Source organism: Rhopilema esculentum, chromosome 6 (assembly GCF_057945365.1).
Source record: "Rhopilema esculentum isolate cy_ngs chromosome 6, ASM5794536v1, whole genome shotgun sequence".
NCBI classification, from domain to species: Eukaryota; Metazoa; Cnidaria; class Scyphozoa; order Rhizostomeae; family Rhizostomatidae; genus Rhopilema; species Rhopilema esculentum.
In genome coordinates this window covers 1,785,096-1,809,604 of record NC_142820.1, presented here as the reverse complement: position 1 = coordinate 1,809,604, position 24,509 = coordinate 1,785,096, and the positions used below count along the sequence as shown (strand labels likewise).

Sequence of the window (24,509 nt, the reverse complement as noted above, 5' to 3'; positions counted from 1 at the left end):
GCCCAATCCCTGCCGTCGGGGCCCTTTTATTTCAGTGGCAATTATAGGAAAATGCAGTTAAGTTGGTTAACCCAACATTGATTCATTAAACCCTTTTAGAGTCACTGCCGTGCCAATTGGTCATTGCCTAGTGTTAACGCTTAGCTTTGAGCAGTTGTTGGAGTCTAGACTCTTTTATTTAAAATATCACGGACAATTTCAAAAGCTCTCTAGTGTGTTTTGAAGTTTCTATTTAACGATCACATTTTAATCTCTTCCCGCCCCGTGAACTTTCTCAGAATTTTCCTCAAGGTCGCCAAGGTAACTGGCGTTTCAAAGAGGATTCTTGAGGGAAGTTTCCAGGTTGGGACGTTATTTTGACTGCGGAGGAGCATGGTACCTCGGATATACGAAACTCAAGGTGAAGGGAAGTATGTTTGGCAGATATTTTTGAAACTGTATACACCACGTTGTATAATGAAATAAAGTCAGTTATGAATAACGATGACATCGAGCTAAAGACACTTCCACTTCATAGTAAAACAGAATTATCCACGCAGACGTCAAAAGTTCTGAACAGGAAAGGCAAAGCTGGCGAAGGGCCTAAATCTGGTAAGGTCAACAACAAGGCCGAAAGAGGTGAAATTATAGGCCAAGTAGATCAATCTGGTAAATCAGTTATAGGTCTGAACAGTAAAAAGTTAAAAAAAGTAGACGAGAATATGAATACGTCGAAGAAAACGGAGAAAAAGACTGGTCTTCGCGATTGGTTCATGGGCAAGTCAACCAAAACACAGAAAACCAAAGTCATGCAACGAACAGATAAAATGATGGGAGGCCCAATTATGGAACGACTACAGAAGCAAAGTGCATATCTTAGTGCTACTTTACAGGAAGAAGAATCTTTGGAGGGTGCTAGGTCTACTGGCAGTGCCAGTCCAGACCACGAGCAACTCAATTACGAGGATTTCGTACACAAAAAACATTTACTGCAGTTTCACTCTAGACCAACATTTTGCGATGTCTGTGATGATTTTATTTGGGGCATGTACAGATCTGCGATAAGATGTAAATGTAAGTCATATCCAAGTTCAGGGCTTAAACTATCAGAAGTGAGATTGATAAATCATCAATACTGTTTAATCTGCTCTGTGTATTCTTGTGGTTGACGACGTTGGTATGACTCTTATATAAGCCTCTCCTGATAAAGTTATTTCTCTGAATTATTTTCATTGTTTCAGCTTCACATATTGGTAAATAAGTGGAAGTTGAGTCGACGTTACCATTTAAGTTTGGATATTATCTTAAAAGTTAATATTTTTAGTTGTGTTATCAATTGGATAAAGTTGAAATACGTTGAGTGTTTCAATAAACAGCGCTGGAAATTTGAATGGAATGCTGTAGAAAGAGCCAGAGCTGGGATTCAGACCCTTTTAGGGCACTCCAAATAGCTCAGATTCTTAAAGGCAGCTAGAGCTAAAACTTCAAATATTTTTAAACCTACTGGCTGTCTGGGCCAAATTCCTCACATTTTTACTTGACCACATTTATCAAACTAACAAAAAAGTAGTAATCTAAATTTTAGTTATCCCCCAGACAAATCTGTTAAAGATTGGTTACTTCTTAATTTGATGCCCTGCAGCCAAACAAAATGACATATGAGTTTGGAAGTCATTCATTGAAAACCAACTTGATAAAATGTGTTTTAATTATTCATGTAATATGTGGCTTCTATGTAGTCCAAGGTGCTAGAAACTCATAAACTGGTGGGATATTTAGTTGCATCATTAAATCAGCTGTTCATGAATATTTAACCTAAGCTCATTACTCAGATTTACCATTTGTTGGGAAACATTTTTCAGTCATCAAAAATATATATAAATACAGGTTATCAACTTATCTATAACCTTTGTAATGAAAGTAGAACTATATTTCTATAGGAAATTGTTTTCAAAAATTTTCGTTTAAGAATGCAAATGATAGAAGAATTAGGAGACTTAATTCATTGACTGTATGTTGTTAGTTGCTATGTAAAAATGAAAACTCATCTGTAGCTAACAAGATGAATCACTTATCACATCCAAAATTGATGATATTTTTTAAAGCAAGGATTTGAAGAATTTTTTCATTGTTTGTTAAAGAATAAAAACAATTTGTTATATATTTCTAATTATTTATAATGGAGAGAAGTTTTCTAAGTGGCAGGTACTTGAGAGTTAGTGGTGTCACCTGCTATCAAATAATGAAAGCTTAGATAGACAGGTAGATGCATTCATTAAGGATCAATTTTAGTACCATAATATATATAATAATAATAGTATATGATAATATAATGAATCTTTATACAGAATATACATTTCAACATAAAATGCTGTTATCAATATGTGTCCCATAAAAAAGAAAAGAAAGATAAAAACCTATAAAGAAAACTTTTATAAAACCTAGCAGTAATTACAACACTTAAAAGATCCATACTTATAATATCACAATTTTCAACTAAAATTCTTCTTTAACAGTCTCTCATATTGCTTAAAAGATTTCAGATTCTAAGATTGATTGGTTGTACAGCTTTGCACCCATAAAATGGAACAACTTCCTAGCATATTCTGTTTTGATGCCTAATTAAGCCTAATTAAACATAAAATTAATATAGAGGTTGAAGGAGGGGGAAGAGGTGAAAAGTTGCATAGGACCTACTGAAATAGAAAATATTTTGAGTCAGATTTTTAGAATGTTTTAACATGCTTTTGCAAAATATATTTTCTCTTTCTATGCATCTTTTTTATATCCAGGAATAAAAAGGAAGATATTTCTTATGAATTGATTACATAGAGATTTTTGAACAATGTAGCAATTTGCTGGGCTATTGCTTATAAGTAGTATTAACTCTCTTTTACCAATAGGCAATTATATCCACAATGCTCAGTCAGAATATTCTTATGAATTTTATTTCCAAAAAATTAAGGAACATGCCTCTCATGTTGCTTTTTAAGTTTCTTCAACAGCTTAAGGTTTGGCACTATCTTTTTAAAAGTTTCATTCTTTATGTCTTGATTTTTAATTTAGTATCAAAGGTATTTCAGTAGATCACAAATGAAGTACTATGCATAACTTGGGACACCTCAGCTATACACTCCTATGAGATAATTTGCATAAGATTCTGAAAATCTCATTATACCTCTTAAACTGGATGAGTCAAACATAATGAAGGATTTTTCCACATTTTCCTTCAATTTCTCTTGTCCTTTGACTTATCTACAATTGTATGAATGAATTAGTATAGGCTTGAAACCCAGACATGTTTACAGCTCAGACATGTTAAGTAGACAGAATGAAGCAGTGCTTTACCATGTTGGCTTCTCTTTTAGATTGCAAGTTCACTTGTCATTATCGGTGTCATATTGAGATAGATGTTCACTGTCCTAAGGCACCAGTGAAAGAGAAATCATTAGAAGACATAACCAAGGAAACACTGGAGTTTTTGGTAGATATTTTCATTTGCCTTGTTAAAAGCACAAATCATTGAAAATCTCAAATAGTCTCACTAGCTATCAAGTTATAGATAGTTGATTATGACAGGTAGTCAACTGTTTTAAAAATTGAAAAACAAGCTGTCAGAGCTCTACAATTTCAGTCTAATTCAATTTAAGTCTTCAAATCGTAATAATTTAATGAGATCCAGTATAATCTTAAAAAATAATTCTTGAAATATGATTGTATTTTTTCTTTTGCATTTACTTTATTTCACTGTCTTTGTGTTCAAGTAGTGAAAATTTTTACCCTTTGAGCTTGAACAGATTATCAATTTCTCTACAATGTGTCTTAAGAGCTAACTAATAGCCTTAGCACTTTTCAGTTGTTTAATCTTCCTGCTTTTTTTAGAATGCTAAAGATGGAAAGAAAGAGGCTGTTGAAGAAGAGGCACATGTTACTCTTCCAAAAAATATTGCTTCAGTTTCAGAATTGAGGCTGATGATCGAAAATTATAATAAATCATCAAATTTGATAATGATATTGGTAAGAATTTCACAGTTTTTATAAAGTTTCTTAACAGTATGTTTTAAGCCGCTTTCGGTTTATTGAAATTCATTTTATTTCTAGCAAATTAGTGCAATTAGGGTCTTAAGGCGCTTATAGTTCAAAGCTCCTAAACGAAAGTTTTAAAATATATATATAATTAATAAAGAATTTCATATAGTAGCTCAGATTAGATGCTAACATAGAAATTTTCATACTTATGGGAGTTGTGGCATTCATTTTTATTTTATTCAATTATAATGTACTGTATGAACGCCAGTCAATATAAATTTTCATATATTCAGTCAGTAATCCTGACAAGTTTTTACTTGTTTTCATTCCTGTAGAAGGCGTTAAAAACATAGAATGAATGAAGAAAGAAGGTATTAAAACAGAACCAAAAACTCCTGGGCATAATTTATTGTGCTCTTTATCGAGGATGAATAAAATTGAATAAGCAGAATAGAAATGTAAAAAGGAAATTCAGAATAGCCTGTTGGTGTTAGGAAATTAACAGGGGAAAAAATCAGAGTCAGAAAAACAGTAACGACATAAAAACAAAATAGAGGCAAATGATTCACTCGGTTGTTGAGGGAAACGGGACTTGCTTAAAGGGTTGTTTTGTTTACTGCAACTTGGTTGTTAATTCTTGTTCCTGCCTGTGGCAATTGAGGGATAACTTTCTTTCTCTGTATTAGAGAGCTATTTTTGATTTCACTGTAGTACTAGCTGCCACAAAACATTTATATTTAAAATCTAGACAATTGTGTAAGTCTTATGTTAAATGTACGAAAAGTTGTAAGCAAAGCATTAAGGGCGGATGTTGGAGACCTTATTATCTGTCCCAAAAACGCTTGTTAACGTTTAATGGGAACACAAGTTCTTTTTGTGACCTTTCAAGTCTAACGCTTTTTTCGTGAGACACACGCATTTCGATCTTTCCTCACGCCCACACGTAGAACCCTCCCACATTCTGCAAAAATGTTCTTGGTTTAATAAAATTTTTCCAAATCACTTCAAAAACCCGCTTTCCTAACTAGGCCAAGCGCAACTACTGTATAAAAAGGTGTCTGTAACGGGTGTTTACTCAAAATGGGCGATTCCTAAGAACTGGAAAAAGCGTGGAAAATTATTAATATTCCGGAAGGAAGGTTTTGTAAATGATTATTTATAATTGCTGTTCGTAAAGTAATGAAAGGTGAAATTTGCTTTGGGATGCAAGAATGTGTTTTTTACCACCACACTTTCCTGATTTGTCCAATTTGTCTTATTATACAAAAATTTAATCTCAGCCAGACACAAAGGAAGACAAAAGTTAATGATCTTTTTAAATGGCACATTAAACTTTGCATTCAAGTTTTTATCTTGAAATATCACTCTTGGTTCGTCACTTGGTTCGTTATGCATTCACTCTTGATTTGTCATGCTTGAAAAAGGCCCCTGTTGATCTAGATTGAGTCAAATGGTCCTTGGTTGAATTTTGAAAAGCTTTCAACGGTGCTCAGTCAGAAGCCCTGATTACACTACAACTTTCAACCTGGGTTAACGCTAACCTGGGTTGAACCCAGGTTGAACCCACTTTCGTTCACACTGCATTGACTACAAAGTATAGTGTAAACGCAAAGTTGGGTTGAACCCAGATTAGTTTCGCCATGCATGCGCTTCATTGTGAATTGCGATCATTGGCATCTTTCAAATTAATTGACGACAAAAATGAGAATTTGATGCGGGGAGTGAATTCACTGTGGTGTGGTACCAATGTATTCACCTTTCCCCTGCATTCTTCTTGCAATCTTTTCGCATATAGACCGCTATCTGGTTCAAGAATCTAGATGTTGCTTGATCCATTCGTCCGCCTATACTTCGATTAATGCCATGACTTCATTGTCACCCCCACAGTGAACCTCTCTCGGTCTTTATTCACTCATTTTCAAAAAATGTTGCTTCGAATTGAAATGGCATTATTGTATCAAGGGCGTCGCATTATTGTTTTAGCAAGATGATGGCGTATTTCAAGGGTATATTCAAGTGGTCATGTGCCTGAATCGGCCCGTAAACATCCACGCAGACACTTCAGATTTGACAATGAAGAAGGCGCTGCTTAGGAGCAATTCTCGGCGATCGACAAGGCATAAATCAGTCGTTGCAGTAAACAGGGCTGCAAGTGTGAAATCATCGGAAGGTTTGGACAGAACGTCAACGATGCCGTCTAGTATCGCACCATCTGTTAATGCACAAGATGGAGAAGAAACAATAAAGAAGGAAAGGGTGAGGACCGTAAATTATGTAGCAGGGTAGCAGATTTAAATCCTCAGCCTGATTTTGCAAGATATGTCATTTCTGGATATCATGCAAGATACGTTGCTGAAGTGTCGCTATTTTATGTGTCAAACATTGTGTGTACAAGCCTCTAAACTCCTTTTTTAAATTGATATTTCATTCCTATGATAGAAATACATATAAGTATATCGTAGGCGTAAGTATTCTTACTAGTTTGTTGTTACAATATGTCTCAATTTGCGAGAAATCTGAAACGATTTCAGCTGGATCTTCTCAAAGCATCATAAACGTGACGTCAGACCCTTTCGTAATTAATATAGCTCAGTTTTATTTCGTAGCAAGACAGCATTTGTTTTCGTTTTTGGGTAAAAGCCTACGTTTTACGGTATAATGCATATTTTTTTCAGTGATAAATTTTTATTTCATTGTCAGCAGCGGCCACGAGGACGATCAAGCTTTTATATATCGCAAAACACGAAAAAGCCACTGCATATTACAAGCACTACAACAGCTTACGAGGTTAGCTATAACATTCCTTTAAGGCTGCATGGTTAAAAGATTTGCAGTTCATCTACATAAAAATGAAGAAAAGCTACCATTTTGTATACAAAATGAGTTCGTTTTCACCTTTCGGTTCAGTTGTATCATTTTATATAGGTACGCTGCACTGATTTGGCAACCTTTAAAGTCATTTGCTTGCGTTTTTGATCAGCCTGTTACAATCCACAACTGGGTATATGTATTTCCTAGCTTAGAGTTTTCCATCTATGTCTTGACATTTTATACATTTAGTTGTGTGAGAAGAGAAGTTTAATTGTTCTTCAAAAAGTTTGCTTTTTCAAAGCTTTTTCAAATTTTACGTCATTGAGAATTTTTCGCAAAAGTTATGCAATTGGTTTAATAGATTTAAACTTTGCTTAAGTTTTCAGATCTTGAATTTTCAGGTACTATTCATGGAAAATTTATAAAAACAATCTTTTCGGTGTTGTATCGAGTTTTTGACTTTCTGATCAGACAAGAGTGCATTTAAACAGTATAATTTTATTTCTTTATATTTATATAAGGCCTGTAGGCCGAAATGGCCCATCGCCTACACAATTACAAGTTAACATAACTACCTTCATGAAAATTAACAATAAATCTCAAATTACAGCAAGCGGTTAATACAAGATAAGAAAATGTGAACATGATTATAAGCTATACGGTAAACGTTACATAGATATGCACATAGCGGACTTCCCGAAAGATTCCCGTGATTCGGAAGCCATGGATATAAAATTAGCTATTTATATCAGACAATCCCTATCTTCTCGACTCAACAACCAAATAAACTTATCACAAAGGTCAAGGGATGAGATTATGGGAAATTTTGAATAAATCACAGATAACATAGAATTCCTAGCAGACACGTAAAGGGGACAAACTAATAAAAGATGAATTTCGTCCTCCACAGCCGTTATGTTTAAAGATTGACAATGCGGACATTTTCTGTCAGCCAAAGGAATAGGATTTTTCCCATATCTACCAGTTTCGATTCCAAGATTGTGAGAACTGAGACGTAGTTTTGCAAAGTTAGTTCTTTTCTTTGTGCTAGGTACCAAGTCTAAGTAATTCTCAAACTTAAAAACAGTTTTGAAAGATGCATATGTACAGAGCTTTTTATTGAGAATAATTTACTCCTTTAGATTTTTCATAACTTTTGACCTAAACTGGGAAGACACTTTCGATTTCACGGCAGAATTATTATCGGTTGCAGGTATGTCATCAGGGAACGGGCAATACTGACCCAATTTGAAACACCGGAATCAGCATCATTTATTAGCATTTGAAGAGCTCTGTTTGCATATCTTGAAGAATCAAGATTAATTAATCAAACGAATATAAACTTTAAAATATTAATAGGTCTATGTTCAAGCAACGAACAACGTGCCAGCTCTGCATAAACCCCAAGAGACATTGTAGAGCCTTAAACACCTAGGGTTGACTTGCAAGCTATTCGATGAAATTTTTCAAGGCATTCCGAAGTACCAGATCCCCATACTTCAGTGGCATAACTGAGGATAGGAATTAGGAAGTATAGTACTGTCAAATAAAAATAAGAAGAGTCTTGGATTGAAATCATCCCATTCATTGTATAAACCAGCAGTCTTGGACAATTGCAGTAAAAAGGTTGTCTCCCCCGCTTAGGACCTGTGGTCTCCTAAAGGGAATTCTGGTGACAGTGGACATTTCCAGAAATGCTCATTTGGTCGCCCAGCGGATACCGTGTGTAACGATAAGCGTTCCACAGACAAGACGTAAAATTTGAAAAATAATAGCCGGTGTATCTTACAAACTTGACCTTACTAAAATAGCATACATGTAAAGTATTTCTGTTCATACAGACTTGACTGAACAACAGAATGTAAAAAGTATCTCTTTTTGCCGGGATTGATGAAAGATGCTGCTACTTAGATGAGGATTTTAACACGGCAGCCAGTAGCCATAGATTATTAAGGCCTAAATCTCCAATGGAACATTATAAAGTTCAGTGTGATGGTAAACCTGGTTTTCAATTAATACAAGCTACTCCTTTTTTAGGTTATCGAAGCTCTGCTAGACAAGTACCGCGTAACGGACAATCCACAAAAATTTGCGCTTTATGAAAGAACGGAAGAAAATGATTGCAGTACGCACTTGGTTCTAAATATGTTAAATATTTGCAGATTTTCATTCGTTTTTATTTTGATATAACTTGACAGTACTATGCCTAGCCTGGAAGGTTAGGCCAGCTCATTGCTTGTGATGGCGAGGTTCCTGGCTGGAGCCCACTTTATCGACCATTCGTGGGAATTACCACCGCTGTCGTTTCAAGGGGATTCCATTTTGACCTATGGCTTTGACATTGCTTGGAAGAGTTGCGATGGACTTACGTGCTAACTGGCAATTAACCAGTAGTTCTGTAGTAGTTCTGTATTCTTCTTGTATAGAAAATTCAAACTGTCAATATTATTATTTCCCTGACGTCACCTCACATCACCATTCTTTACTGCATGTTTTTTATTCAAGCAAGGGTTGGTTTTACTCTTGCATTAATTTTTCTCTTGCCAAATTCCTTACTTTTTCTGTTGGCTGTCTTGTCTAGTTGGTTTTTGAATAGTAATTTAAACTTCAGAAATGAGGTAGCAAAATCGTAAAATCACTCGCAAAGTCTGTGTTTCATATTTTAGTTTGTTTCTACCTGTAAATTCTCTTTTTTGTTTATTCTCATCTTTATTCATCTTCTATTTTAGTTCGTGTACGGAAGATTGACGCTGACGAGCATCCTTTAGTCCTAAGTTTATTGTGGGGGGACGCGCGCTCGACAAAAGAGTTTTCACTGCAAGAAAACGAACGGGGCGATATAATTGTGAGTTGATTTCATAATTTTACCTTCCTGTTTAATTTCTTTAGAGATAGATATGCTGCAGGCTAAAAGCAAGCAGTTGAAAGAGGTGACGGGGGACCCTGAAGAGGAAGTCTGTCTACAGTGCCTCTATTTGAAATACGATGTCATTCTCGTTTGCTGTGTTTTGTTTATTGTTTACTAATTGAGTACCCTGAACTTACACCTATTCCGTTCAACTTGTTTGTTTTCGTTGGTTTAGTGTTCTGTTGTGTTGGCTTTATTGTGATATTTTTTAACAGGATTTTCAGTCTGTATGCAACAATATTAACTCTAAGCATGACCTTTTCTGCAGTTGGCTGTACAAAACTGGCCATGTAACTTTTGCATCCGACTCTTGCAGCCGACATTTGCCTATACATAGTGTGAATTACAGTGTTGTATACTTGCTATAGAATATAACTTGACTATAAATATGTGGAGAATTTCCGTGGGCTTTGTTCTCGTTGTTTTAACGATTGCTAAATCGTGTAAGACACTACGATTTGTTTACTTCTTTCAGACATTTTGTCTCTATTTTCTAGTGGGATGCGTTTGAAATACCCGAGCTAAAAAATTTTCTTGTATTTTTAAATCGAGAAGAAGAAGACATGATTAACAAGGCAAGTATACTACCTTTTTCCTCTCTTTATTACTGCAGGATATATTTCTATACATTGGTACCTGCAGTCTTTTTTAGTTGTATAATAATTCTTGTATTGCACATAACATTGTGTGTCCCATCATGATTTCTAGACTTTCTATTTATGAGAATGAAAACTAACCCAACTGTTATTAAAGTACAGCATACGGGAACGCGCCTTCCTTTAAAAAAAGTTTACTTTCAGAGTGCCTGAAGTGTGTAAGTGGTTTGAGCTCTTGACAGATGTCCTGAAGGTTGTGGGCTAAAATTCAAGCTTCACCCATACTTTGCACGCTTTTCTCGTGTCTACTTGACACCCTTTAAGCCGCTAGAAGCATCGTTAAGAATGCTAAAGTCAGCAAGGAAATGAACTGTCCACTTAAGCCAATTGTTCCCTACTGGTCACTTTAGCTAATACACTTTCGTTATGATGCGAGTAGTATAAAGAATTTGCTTTTTTGTTTCCTGTACTCTTGATTTTGATCTTGCCGTTAAAAACTTCTATACATGACAAACATTTTACTATATTATGAAGGTGCGATGACTACCTGAGAAATTCATTTCTTTCTCTCTAATAAGGACACTGTCTCACATATCATATTGTGATATTCGTTGCTCCTTTTTCCGGTAGGGTTAGGGGAGCTTTAGAACTTTAGCCTTTTCAGACCCAGTAAGCTTTTCGCTTTCACCCTGCTATAGCGTCCTACTCAAGCGTGTACTCAAATCCATTCGACATGGAATAGTCTAAGGCACAAATCACATTTTGCTGAGATAAGCCTTGCTTAATTTCTTATCTTTGCTTTCGGTAGAATGAAACTTCGGCTTTTTGCCACGAGGATTTTAATCTGTAGGACACAAAGGCTGTTTGCAACCAATTCTGATTTAGATTATTGCTTCTTTAATTTGACCTTCTAGAATCTGTGCATTACCGCAGAAGTTTAGTATGGGAGCGTTTCACCTCCTTGTTTGACGTTTAGGTTTTAATCGTATTATGATGCATACATGAAGTAATTTAAAGTCTATATTTATCGTTTGCTTGATGGACGCCAAAATGATTATTTTGTGGCCAAAAAACGGGTTTTGCTTGGGGAGGATCTATTCTTGTCTCAATTATGTCTTCGATTTGAAAAATGTATACTAAAGATCAAACTTATTACCCAAAGTCTAGATTAATTCACATCATTATAAGGCCCTGTTCTCCTTACTCCGTTTTCATATGTCTCATTTTCATATGTCCTGAACCGTTTTCATTACTCCGACCCACTCCGTTTTCATTATTTTTCAATTTTTTTCTTTTCAGGTTAGAAAAAAGTATGAAGAGCAGAAGAAACTTTATCAGCAGGCACTGGACTTTAAAGCTGAAAACAGCACAGAATCGGACTGCTAAGCTGAATGTTGTAGATAAAAGAAGTTGTATTTTTACGTCTAGGTTAATTTAGATCGTAATATAGGCTGTACATAAAAGATAACCAACGGGTTAACATATCACCAAAGTGAGTAAAAATTCTAATCAAAACCTGCCACTAATGTCTATTCCCACTATGAATGTCAAAGGAGTCAAGTGTATATAGCTTCTATACTGAAGACCGTCGTGTATGAAAGTTGTGATGCGAGCATGCATTTCTTGGCTACTTCTGAAGAGTCTGCAATAGGCTTTTGAACAAGCCGTCTATGTCAGTAAAATATAAACATGAATTTTCAATAAATGATTAGGTGATCCAACCTACACAGAAAACCTTCATACTTGAGCTAAATCTAAAGACTTTCAAAATCCCCTTTTAATTTTTTTAGAATTTATATCCCTTTCAGTAGTTCCTCAGAGACATAGATCGGACCTTTCTCCCGAATAATCCACGTTGATGCTGAAAAACGTTTCAAAGCCCGCTTTAACTTGAACATGCTGTTAGCTCGTGCTGTTAGTTAGCCTTATCAACTCAAAAGCAATCCAAACTTAAATGACTTTTCTAAATTTCAACATAACAAACCAACCCTTTTTGCTAAGTGTTTCTTCGACAGGGTGTAGCACCTATGGGCTCGTTGAGCTAAGGGGGCTTGTTGAGTTTCCAAGAACCTCTCCTTCCTATCCATATAACTACCTGCTTCTTCTTTAGGTTTAATTGGAAAGATTTTCCTTGTCTAAGCGACTTCTTGGACAAGCTTGGTAAAACTTAGCATATAAGCATCCACACCAAATATGGAATTTCCTATAGAGAAAATGGGTGCAGCTACTGGTAAAACAAGATATTTTCTTATTGCCACTGTGTTTTTTTGCTTTGCATCCTGCAACTAAACTACGTTTAGATTACATCCATTGCTTGTTGATGTGGGACTTTAAAGAACTTGTTTCAGGATTGCTTAAAAATTAGCAAACGTATTGTAATAAAATCTCTCTCAAACAGTCATTTCATTTCAATAAACTTAGGAACTCCCGTGAAGGATAAAGGCAGATGCTACCCGAAAGCAAATTACTTCTTGAAAATCTCGTACACCTATCGTGCAAATGAGATTGAAGGATATAATGTTGAATTCCCAAAACAGATGAAGTCCCAAAAATAAACAGATATAAAAAGTTTTCCAAAGAGGAGGTCAGAAAAATAAATTCCGAAATATTTTTCAATTTCACCATGCAACTTGCAAACGTCATTTAATACTTCTAGATATGCAAAATCAGTTAAATGTTTTCCAAATTGACAGAGGTCGCATGAGCACAGGCGCTCTCGTCCGATAGATCACTGTCATTTTGTTTTGGTTCAAAACTTTATGAACCAAACCAAAATGACATCAATCTGTTAGCAAAGTTGAACTCTCTGTTTGGATATATCTCATCATTTGTTTCTTCATTCAGGTTATGTACCCAGTGTTTCAATATTCTAAAAAATATAATTTTTATCATTTAATGCCAGGTACTTTATGCAGGTTGACCTCGGATGCGTTCTAGAAGAATGCCCTGAAATTTCCAACAATGCCACCATTTCTTCAAAATGGATTTTTGTGAACTCAAGGTGTAACGCTTCGTCATCTTAAATTCAATGGTTTGCTTTATGTCAAATATAAGAAGTTTTCTTGCAAGGATACGTATGCAAGCCACCTGTCAAGTTTTGTCATTTTGATTTTCCCGATATGCACGAATTGCGTCCCTGATGGTCACACCATCGCTCAGTAACAAAATGATTATGTGGAAGAGTACAGAATAAGGTACTTCAAGGTATATTTTAATACAAGGTACAATTGACAGCCACATTCAAATGTCGACAGTAGACTGTTAAAGAGAAGTGAAAATGTCTCAAAGTTTGTTTTCCAAGCAGTAACTTCAACAGCTAAAAACACTGATTATTTACATGCCACATTCTCTCAAGTTTCTAAATCGAATTTTCACCCCACTCCCAATAAATGGGAAAATTTTTGCGACAGGGTAGCGAGGTGCGACATCATCAAAAAAATATTTTTTCAGAATTTCTTAATTTTGACCACATAATCGGAAAGGATGGCATAAAAACCTCTCAATTTGCAAAATCAGTAAGATATGTTCGAAACTCGGCGAGATATGGCCAACTAAAGATTTCAAGTTTGCCAGTGGATTACTGTTATTCTGGTCTGATTCAAAAAGTTATGAACTTCCCTATGATTCCCTATTTAGGGGTCATGCTGCTTGAATTTTTTCCTTGTCTTTGTATTTCAAATTTCCTTTAACTTTACTAGCCATTGTACGTCAGAGCTTTATTCGGGAAAGAGTCTATGTTAATGTGGCCATATCTCAGCCAATTTGTAACACGTTTAACTGATAGTGATATTGCACGTTTAGGTGTATTTCATAATAGTATAAATTCTAAAAATAGAATTTTGTGACGTCATTTTTTCGGCACTTTATTTCTGTCACGCATCTTTCGAATGTTTTATAATACCCTTTAGAATTTTCTAAGAGACATTCTTTAGAAATATGCCCAGTTTTGCCCCCCCCAACCTCTTTGACCCAAGGAGCATCTTGGGTCAAAGGGATACTCCCTCCCCCTATTTAATTGCCTACTTAGCATGATTCTATCAAAATAATCGAAAATTATGTATTCAAGCCTCCAAATAATTCGATGACATGTTGGGAGGAATTCCTAAGCACTGTATTCTTGAAGCTGGTGTTGTGATGCTGAAACAATTTAAGTCTTCGCATCCAATCTGCGGTTTCCTATACGATAATCATGATCGCAGAAAGAAAGGAGCTGCAATACCAGACCACTTTTATGGTATTAGCATAAGTAAGATGTTCTTAAATGAACTGCTAATGCTCTTAGCAGGGGTGGCGCTAGAGACAAACCTTCAAGGTGCCGAAGTTTATATTCTCCGTAACTGCCGACGCTGGATGTGTCAAATTGCCGACAGAAAAGAAAATATATTTGGGGGGGGGGTGTGGAATGCAAATTTACCTGATTAAAAAATTATTGCCTGCAACTTTTTAGCTGGTGCCACAAACCTCTGCAATACATTTTGTCAATTTAACTCTGTAAGATAACCGACTTTCCTAATAGTCTTGTCAAATCTCTATATCGGGACGGGCAAAATATATAGTTACTACCTGAGGCGGCACCATGGTTGCCGCCGAAGGGGGAGGACATTTTCGAATTGTGATGCTTCTAGTTTCTTGGAAAATGCACTCTTTTAAGCAGATTCCACTAAAGCAATCCTCCTAATCCCATTGAAAATTATTGTCTTTTTGCAAAACTTTTTTACAGCAGATAAAAACAACAATTTCGCCGTGGTCTTGAAAAATACCAGGTTGTCAGTTACTTCTAAATTGAGATCCCTCTCCCCATCTTAGCATGCCTTTTGAATGTGGAGCTCATAGTGAATTGCAGTTGACGCTTCTACTGAGAAACTTTAGGAGAAATGAACACGAGGCACAATTTTACCTAAGATTGCTTGATCCTTTATTGATTTTATGACAGGAAGGTCTCTGAAATACCTAAAGCGTTTCTTCCACCGAGCGGATTTTACCTGAAATTTCCTATTGAGATACTATTGGGATGGGTATGACAACCCCCCAGTCACGACGCCCCTGAAAGCACCTCCAATGAAGGGGCACCGAAGGGTCATGGCCCCCACTTTTTTACAAAGCAATAGAGCATTTTTCCAAAATCTTTTGTTGTGGGTGCAAAATTCTCCCTTGCCCCCTTCCCATCCCCCACTTTCCAACCTGTGTCGGAGTCCACCAGATTTTCTCGGCAATTTGTGCCTTGTTAGAAACTTGCGCAAATATTGCCTATTGTTGAATATTTCTTCCTATCTATGGTGGAAGAAGTTAATCAATGTTTTTCTCTAAACCATTTGTTTGTCGCAAGCTATGCGTTGAACAATGCAATTGAAAAATAGTTACTCCCCCTTGCCCCCCCATGCCGCCACTCCTGGCTCTTAGTGGTAACTCTGCTGATTTCGCCGTGACTGTGAACCAAAGTATACGGGACATGCTTTAACGTTATCATTTGCGTTTAGATTATATTCACTCAATGTTTTTGGATGTGTCAAGGAATACAAACACCACACTGGCTTCTTGAAATAGAAAAAAGTCGTATTCACAAACAGTATCATAATTGTACTAAGTTCTTCATTCATTTTCACTCTTTATTTATGTTCTCTATGTATATACCTTGCAGCTTTTTACCTGCAAGGTTCGAAAATAATAATTAGGGGTTTTAGAATTAGGATATTATGGGTGAATTTTTTTTTGAAAAATCAAAATGCAGGGAGGAGGTGGTGTAGTGACGTTTATTTTCGACTCAAGAGTAGCCTTTAATTTTCTCCATTCAGTTTTTTCTGAAGTGAACGTTTGTTTATGCCGAAAAAAGAAATACGGCTCTCCTACATACCAGACTTTCCAATAGCCTTTTTTCGATCCATGCAGCCAAAAATCTGTACTGAGAGTGGGAAGCTGAGATTTGGTATACGACTGCACCGGGGAACTAAGAAAGAGGAGAAAAATACCCTTTCCTGTCACATTTCGGAAAGCACTTTGTAATTTATACTGCCAACAGTAATCGAGCAATCAAGAAAAAGCCACGGAATAAACAATAAGAATATAAACAAGAAACCAATATATCGAACTTCTTGTCATTAGGATACATATCTCAATATATGAAATACAGTTCAGGGACCGCACCATAGAGACCGCACGTGCAGAAGTAGCGCTTCCAGGGTGATGATGATTCTGGTTAACAGAGGCAAATGCCTTGCAAAAATGATTTTAGTTGGTTTTAATTGCGCAAGGTTGAATTGTTGTCTTGATAGACACAGCCCTTTACTGCAGTACCGTTGGTGATTGAAGCACCCAAGGCAAAGATATTATAAATAAGCATAGACAGTACTTGATGCTTACGAAGTGTAAAAAGCCTAAAGCCTTGACTTTATTGAATCTGCTAGGAAGAATATTTGAAAGCCTAATGTTTCAGCACCACCTTCTCTTTCTAGGACACCTACTACTATACAGTAATAAAGATTTCAGGGTTCCAACACACCCCGAAAAAGTCTTTGTGTTTTTTCTGTGTTTAGAATAACCATTCGGTTCAATTACAACAGTTGAATTTTTCACTGTTTGTTTGCTTATGTTGCTACTAGCTCTGAATATATTTGCAAAAGACCATCCTTGTTTAAACTGAATTGCAATGTCCATCAATATTTATTTATGCGTAAGTATTTCATATTGGTAAACAGATATACATATTCTTAGCAGGTTATGTTTTAGAGCCGTAGAGACAGCGAGCGTGTGGGAAAAAAGAGAAGGATAGCCTGCCATTGGACCCTGCAAAGGCTGACTATAGATTACATTAAGATAAAGTTTGTCTCTTTTTGACGCTGTAATGAGCATTTGAGGCCGCTTTCCCCAATGTAAACTCTCCTCTGCAGCTCAAATAAGTTCCTTTATATAAAGCAATAGCGATAGGTATTTCTTTGACAGAAGTAACTTTTTGCCACAAATAATGTTTTGCTTTGTCTGTGTCTTGAACATCAGAATTAAAGATTTTGTTTATTCAAATAAAACTTTAGGATTATCAAGCAATTTATGCATAGCAGGAAATGCCCTGGGTTATCTTTTATGAATTGATTGATTCATTTAGTTAAAATCTCTAAGAGTCAAATGTCGGTTTGGCAAAGAAACAATAAATCCAGCGATTTCATCATAATTATATTCATCCGAGAAAATGTAGAGATATATTGTTTGTTTGTCGTTTATAGCTCTGGTGAAATTCAATGCTGGCCAATGATAGTAACAAACAGTATTAGTTTGAACATTTTTCGATACGTCCAAATGTGGTTAGCAATAAAATTATTATGTCGGCATTGATGAAGTGAATACGACTCGAGCTTTTATGAAAAAACTAGCTAATCGTCACACAGAATAACTAATAAAAGGGTGGGTCAAGGCATAGGTCACTAAATTTATTAGAATTATTTTTTTTCACAGTACCTAGTCCTTGTCTTTTCTTATACCTAACCACATTACTGCTATGTATTTTTCTCCCCTCCCCCGCTGGGGTCTCCTCCGCTGGGGTGAGGCTCGGACCTGAGCGTGTCATTCATCTGCAATGCGAGGCAACCGTGTTATCCAATACGCCAAAGGAGCGAGTATCGATGGTTTTCAGTGTATGTTATGTGGCCACTCAAACTAGTAGCGGAGAGACAGATAGTATATTTATATTCAAGGCAAAAACAAACGTCTCAGGATATCTCAAAAGTTTTGTTCATCTCCCCTCTTTAGAGTTTGTGCAGCAGGTCATTCGCTATCGCGACTGCCCCTTATTTCGAACATTTGCCTTCCCCAGATTTTCCTTGCATCCTTTAAATAACACTTTCTTAGAACTGCCATTTAAGTAAAATCATTTAGGAGTCGGCTTTTACGCTTTGAAGGCAAAAAATAGAGTACAACTACAACGGTAAACCCTTCTCTCCGGCTTACTGCCGTAGTACCGTTGTGTTCTCTGGACACTGGAAAATTGCTCGTTTTCTCGAACTTTACGAATTTTCTACAGTAATAGGAAATATATTTATAAGTATCGAATAACATCTATTGTCAATAACACAACAAATAGCGTGAAAATAGCTTCAACAACTTCTATCTAAGATCGCATCAAAAATATGTCAAAACTGCAAGTAACGGTTCAGAAAGTGTCCCAACTCGGCGCAAATATTGTTGATTTCCTGAATGTTGCAACCAACGAATTAATAAGAGCAGAAACTTTGCCAATTGAAAAGTTAAAACTGCTGAAAACCGTTTGATGAAATGATAGATAAAAGCAAAGCAAATTGTGCTATTTATATGAAGATCTGAAAACAAGGCCAACAACAGATCATTTTCAAAATGCTATGGAGTACAAAGATTTCTACAACTGTTTGTTTTTAGAGCATTTACCACAAGGTCAGTGATATTATGTAACTGACTCTTAATCTTACTTATTTTTTATATAATCTATATGAAATTTGGCATTAGTGATCTTTTGTTTCATTCAGTTCTTGTTCTTGATGGTTTGGTTCTAGGACAAAACCGGGAAAAAGGGACGAGCTTCCATTAAATAATTCATTTACGTTGAATATCAAAAGAGTGTATTTGATGCAACAAAAAATAATTGCATTCTTCGCTTACAGCCCTATCGTAGAGCTTAAGACGTCAAAATCTTAAATGCAACATAGTCCTTTACATCATGTAGTACAGTAAATATTCGATTACATTCCTGGAGGGCCCTGGAGGAAGATTACAACTATGATGATTTGAAGGGAAACTTATTAGGGAAGGAAGATTGGGGTCCATACTATTTACACATATCATTTACTGTGTTCATTTAGGCCGAAATGAAAGGTTGCGTTTTGTTAATTTTTCCGTTTTTTGAGATTTTTTAGCAGTTCATGGTAACAGAAGGTAAAATTGCGTGTTGTTTCCACCGCGTTAAACTCTACACAGGACTTCCTAATGCTAAGCTTAGGACATGTTCTAGTGGAGTTTCCCCTAAAGGTGGGCGTTTGCAGGATTAAATGAACGTCTAAGTTAATACTCCTGAATTCAGCTGATCTCTCAGGCAGTTGACAACGTATTCATTAACCTCTTCTTGGTTCCCTGTGTCAAAAATTCTTTTTGGCAGCCGTACTTTCATTTTGGTGGTTTTTGATTCAACTGACAAATCATTAACTTTCACCGCTTCTATGGCCGGCATATCAGGCTGCTTCAATAATTCAATTTTTATTTTCATTTTGTTATTGTTCCCTGTTATTTCAGCTTCATTCCCATTTGCATCTTGTGAAAGAACCTCATAATTCAATATGATCGGGTCACTTGGATCCAATTTCAATCTCGCAATCCTATCAGTGTGTAGTACATTCCGATAAGGGGTACAAAGGAAATCCCAGCTTTCGCCTACTTTCACTTCTATGTCTGCATCCTGGGAATCTGGGCTTATACTCTCTTTAGAATCATCATCCTTACAATATTCTAATTCAGACTCTCCATAAGATATGCCTGCTACGTTATCCTCGCTGTGTTTTCTAGTTCTTTCTGATTCCGGATTTGCAAACACCTTGGTAAACTTTGTCCGAGAACTCGAAATAAACCCTGTTTTACCTGCAACCGACTTCTTCCACCGACTTCTCTCGTATCCCAAAGAATGCGCGACATGATACCTCTGGTAGTTGCTCTGCACAGGTACATCTTTACAAAGGTCTTCAATTATGTCATCTGCAAGGCAAATGAAGTCACAAACGATCTCTTCCATATGCCAGCTCAAGTTATCTTGCTTCCATTGGCCGCTGATTACATTATTCTTTTTTATCATCTTACTCAGGTCCTGGTAATATTTCGCTTATATATTGCTCATGAAAATAATTTCTTGTGCTACAAGTGAGAATCCACTGTCCGTGCAAAACCTGCTTTGGCGTGTTTGCAAGCCTTGCGTTCTTGAAAATAGACCAAATTGTCTCTGGTTGCGTCACTTGCAATCTCCGCTGATAAGGCCTGTGTCGAAAAGAGTATCTACCGCAAAATATTTCGTCTGAAATCAATTGATCCCGTGCAAATCAATTAGCCACATGACTTTCATGTACGCATTTGTTCTGCATGAACATCAAACATACGCGCTTCAGCTCATTAAAGTTTAATTTCCACCGACGGGTTTGGATAAAGTCTTCATAATTGAGATATGCGCATTAACTTAAAATGCGTTCTTAACTTGTGTTTATTCTCCCACGGAATTAGGCAGCAAACAATTACCTTGATTGACAACAGTATAGATGCAGCGAAGGCATCGCTCAGGAGCAGCAGTAGCAGCAATCCATCCTTGAACAGGTCTGACGTCCTGAAACAAAATTCAAAATTAATTACATCCGTTGAGACTGTTTTTCTATATGTTGCTTTGTGGAAATCCCCTGAAATTTTGTCCGCATAAAACTTTCTTTCAAAGTCGTTTCTTTATATTTGATATTTGAATAAGCATCAATTAATTCATCTGCGATCTGTGGTGATATGCTCTTTTGTGAATGTAATAATATAAATATTTCTGAAAACTCGTACTTTTTGTGATTTTGTTTACAAAAGATTCGCTCCATATATTGTTTTCGTAAGCTAATTGTTATGTGCGTAAATTTAATAGCTTGCAAAAATATATGATTATGATTCTAGACGCAGTGATTTGATTTTGTAGAATGAACCCACAACGAGCCTAGGTTACCGTAAATCCTCGGCTGTGGGTCTCCACTTTAACCAGCGCCTCTCCATTACAGAATCAATTAGCAGAATTCTAGTTATCAACGTTTTTTCAAACGTTAGCTCGAAGAGTGTGTACTTTTACTGAACCCTCTTTCCCTGTTTTTATGCATCGCCGGTAATGCGTTGAATTTTTCCAAGAAGTTGTGTCTGTGCCTGGGACAAACCCAGACTAATGGACAGGGCTATGTATTTTAAAAAGCATTTACCTCTTGGTTTTAATGCTTTGGGGTGGGGAACCTCTATAGGTTTTCAGGTACGGGGACGTGCCATTTTTTAGGGGTACCTACTTTCCAAAAAAGTGCAAAAATAACAGAATCGCCTTTTTTGAAATATGTGCACAATTATGGGTACTATTTGAAGAAACATGCAAAATTATGGGTACAATTTCGGGACAATATTGCAAAATTATTAGGAGCCAATATTTTTCAAAAACTCAAGCCTACGATTTTCCGACAATAAAACATCTTGTATCATATATAATTTTATAAAAATTCATCACGGCCATTAATCTAGTAGCTAGAAGAACAATCCATTGATTATTTCTAAGGTAATTGGTGGTACAAGAGGTCGACCGATTACACTATTGACAAGTCATTCATGATAACAACATAATAATTGGAACTAAATGTAACCAGTTAATTTTCTTTTTTATCTTTCCTTTCTTTTTTGATGTTACCACATATAGTTTGCTTGATTATTTGGTACTGGCAAATATTGCATCAGGTTATCAGTTACGTTCAAGGAGATCAGGTAAAACGAGATCCAGAATGTACCATGTCTTGTGTTATCAATTCTTCTTTATGGAAGCTAGACATAGAGCCACAAAGCAACTGATATAATACGATGGGTGCCATAGCCGCAAACGGCAGCTCTCATTATTTTTTTGCTGCTATTTTTTGCTGTGCTGTCGTGAAGTTTTAGCAGCTCTGGTACCAAGGGCAGCATTCCATATGAAAAGTATTAGACGCATGTTAAAAATTTCTTATCTGAACAGAATTTTAAATGAAAAAATTAAGAAAAGATCTGAAGAAAAAGATTTTTTGTCAAGCTGAAAGCGAGAATACAACTGCATCTTATGGGGCTTATCTCAAGGATGCATGATGAACTTTTCCAAGAAGTTGTGTGTGAGCCTGGGACAAACCCAAACTAGTGTATTTAAAAAAATTATGTATTTGAATGCACATGATTTAAATGCTTTGGGAATGGGATACCTTTATAGGTTGTTAGGTACAGGGATGTGCCATTATTTAGTGGTGCCTATTTTCTAAAAAGTGCAAAATTGTCGGCATCACTTTTTGAGATATGTGCAGAATTATTGGTACCAATTGAAGAAACATGCAGAATTATTGGTACAATTTTGGGATATATTGCAAAATTTTTCAAACAATCGGTCTTAGAACCGTACAACGGACCAACTTTTCAGAATTATAGCTTAGTCAGGGGGCGACTGGTAAAAAATATTTGGGACCCCACTTATCCACTAAACTAATGTCAATCGTTCAGGAGCCGAGTTGCATTAGCCTGTGCTCTTCTAACTTACGGTGGCTTGTAGTAGAGGGATTGTAGTAGAGGAATTTTAGAGGCTGTCATAACTCCTGCATACCACTGAACCTGTGCCCTATGTTCCAAAAGCAGCTTTGCCATGACAAAGGGATTTGCCAAGAGCGGCTTCTTGTTCATTCTATTTTACTATCTGTGTGGATTATCAAAAATGGTTCTAAGTTACAGTGTTTACCAAGATTTGAAAAAACTGGACATGTGACTGGTCATTATTTAAATTTGCTACCTGTAAGGGCTATTTGTGCAACATGGAAGCGAGACTATAATCACAACATGTTTTCTCCAAAGATAAAGTAATATGTATGCACCCAGGCCTCAGTAAATGTCTTTCTATACACGCTCTAACATATGTCTGTTATATGCTAAGGGACGTTACACAAAACCCTAAGTTGAATTGAATTTCCCTACAATAATACAATGCATCTAAAAGCGTCAAAACCTCAAACAGATTTGAATATGAGATAAAGTATTGGAATCTGTCCTGCAAAAATTGAACCAAAGACTGCAAAAGCAGTTACATAAAGAAACAGAGTGAGATGGTGAATGTTGGAAAACGTGTGCTTATTGTTACAAGGACATGAGCAAAAGTGACTCCTTCCTTTAACATAGGTATCCTGTCGCTGTGTACGATGAATGCCGGTGTCGCCGGTACTCTTTTTATGCTTTGTAGGCAGGCACGTAAATAATAAGGGGGCGTGGGGGCGTGACGGGAGTCACTTTTGCTCATGGTTGGAAACCCCCCCAAAGGTTGGAAAATCCAATTGCAGTTTGAAACTTAAAAGTTCTCTTGGAATTTTTTCTAACTATTATGACCAAATATGTGAATTTTATAGCTTAGGATTTTGGGATTTTAAATGTAAAAATCTTAAATTCAAACTCTGGAGCAGGCACATCTTCTAATTGTTTTTTATTGCGAAGGCCTGTCTCCACTGGATCTCAAATTGCACCATTGCATCGTTTTTTTCCTTTTTGACAGGGGTTAAGTTGAATTAAATTATTTTGAATAGGCAAGGTGAATTTCTGGATAAGAAGTTTAAATTTTACCATCAGTATTGATTGAGCCTGAAATTTTGAAAAATCATTGCCTGTATTGATCAGAACAATTGAAAGTGGGAATTTTTTAAGAAACAACGAGTAGCCATTTCAGTTGAAAACATTAAAAATCTTTTATTGCTAGAAATTCTCAACGGTTCTTAACGGGTGTATGCTAAGTTCCCATTGCACTTTGTAGACCTTTTTGAATCCTATCATAAATTGCTATGATAATGCTAATGAGAAGCCACAAAACATAGTATTTGATCAAAGAAGAGTGTGTTATCTTACGAATCGGGCACATGCACTTGCCCTCAGATCACCCTTTTCAGTTCCAAAGAACAAAGGACATTTAGCCCTTTGAAAATTGTTAAAATTTTCCTTCAATCAAGAACAAAAGATGAAATGGTCAATTCCTTGATGCTTCTATATTGTTAAAATTATATTTTATATAAAAATGATCTGCAGCAAGCAGCTTTAAGATGGGCAAAGCAGAAAATAAACAGAATTGCTGTTAATTGAATTGAAAGAATATTACTCTTTATCATTAAACTTATCCAAAATCTAGACTAGTATGGCTTTGATGTTGCTTTATATCTTACATAAAGATTAAATGTTCCTGTTACGTTAATCAAAATTTAGAGATTTCCTTTATTTTCTTAAGTGATTTTATGCTTAAGACTAATTAATATAAGTAAAATGTTGGTAATTATACAGAACCTAAAAATCTGGAATAAGGTTATTTCCAAATCAATTTAGTAGATACAGAAGATTAACAGGTTGAAAGAAAAAATCATAAGGTAAAGTTGGAATTTTCAATCTTCCACGCCCCCACAAATTTAGCCACTTGTTTACGTCTCTGTTTG

General features: G+C 36.0%; 1 protein-coding gene across 2 annotated transcripts; it reads left to right on the top strand.

The window, feature by feature from the left end:
- Positions 1-341: 341 nt before the first annotated feature.
- Positions 342-11,928, top strand: LOC135686771 (ras association domain-containing protein 1). Of its 2 annotated transcripts, none has more exons than XM_065203099.2 (9): positions 342-1,053; positions 3,348-3,463; positions 3,862-3,996; positions 5,992-6,264; positions 6,712-6,795; positions 8,857-8,944; positions 9,549-9,664; positions 10,225-10,302; positions 11,623-11,928. In XM_065203099.2, exons 1-9 carry the CDS (start codon positions 474-476, stop codon positions 11,707-11,709), a joined length of 1,557 nt encoding a protein of 518 aa, XP_065059171.2. In that variant the 5' UTR covers positions 342-473; the 3' UTR covers positions 11,710-11,928. The 2 variants fall into 2 exon arrangements, with proteins under 2 accessions (XP_065059171.2, XP_065059170.2); XM_065203098.2 differs by having other exon boundaries at positions 6,709-6,795.
- The last annotated feature ends 12,581 nt before the right edge of the window (positions 11,929-24,509 follow it).

Bases quoted from the DNA above. Each gene is read 5' to 3' on its own strand.
- LOC135686771 (XM_065203098.2), top strand. From the start codon at position 474: ATGAATAACGATGACATCGAGCTAAAGACACTTCCACTTCATAGTAAA. The intron at 1,054-3,347 runs GTAAGTCATATC...CTTCTCTTTTAG, and splicing joins ATCTGCGATAAGATGTAAAT to ATTGCAAGTTCACTTGTCAT. The intron at 3,464-3,861 runs GTAGATATTTTC...TGCTTTTTTTAG, and splicing joins AGGAAACACTGGAGTTTTTG to AATGCTAAAGATGGAAAGAA.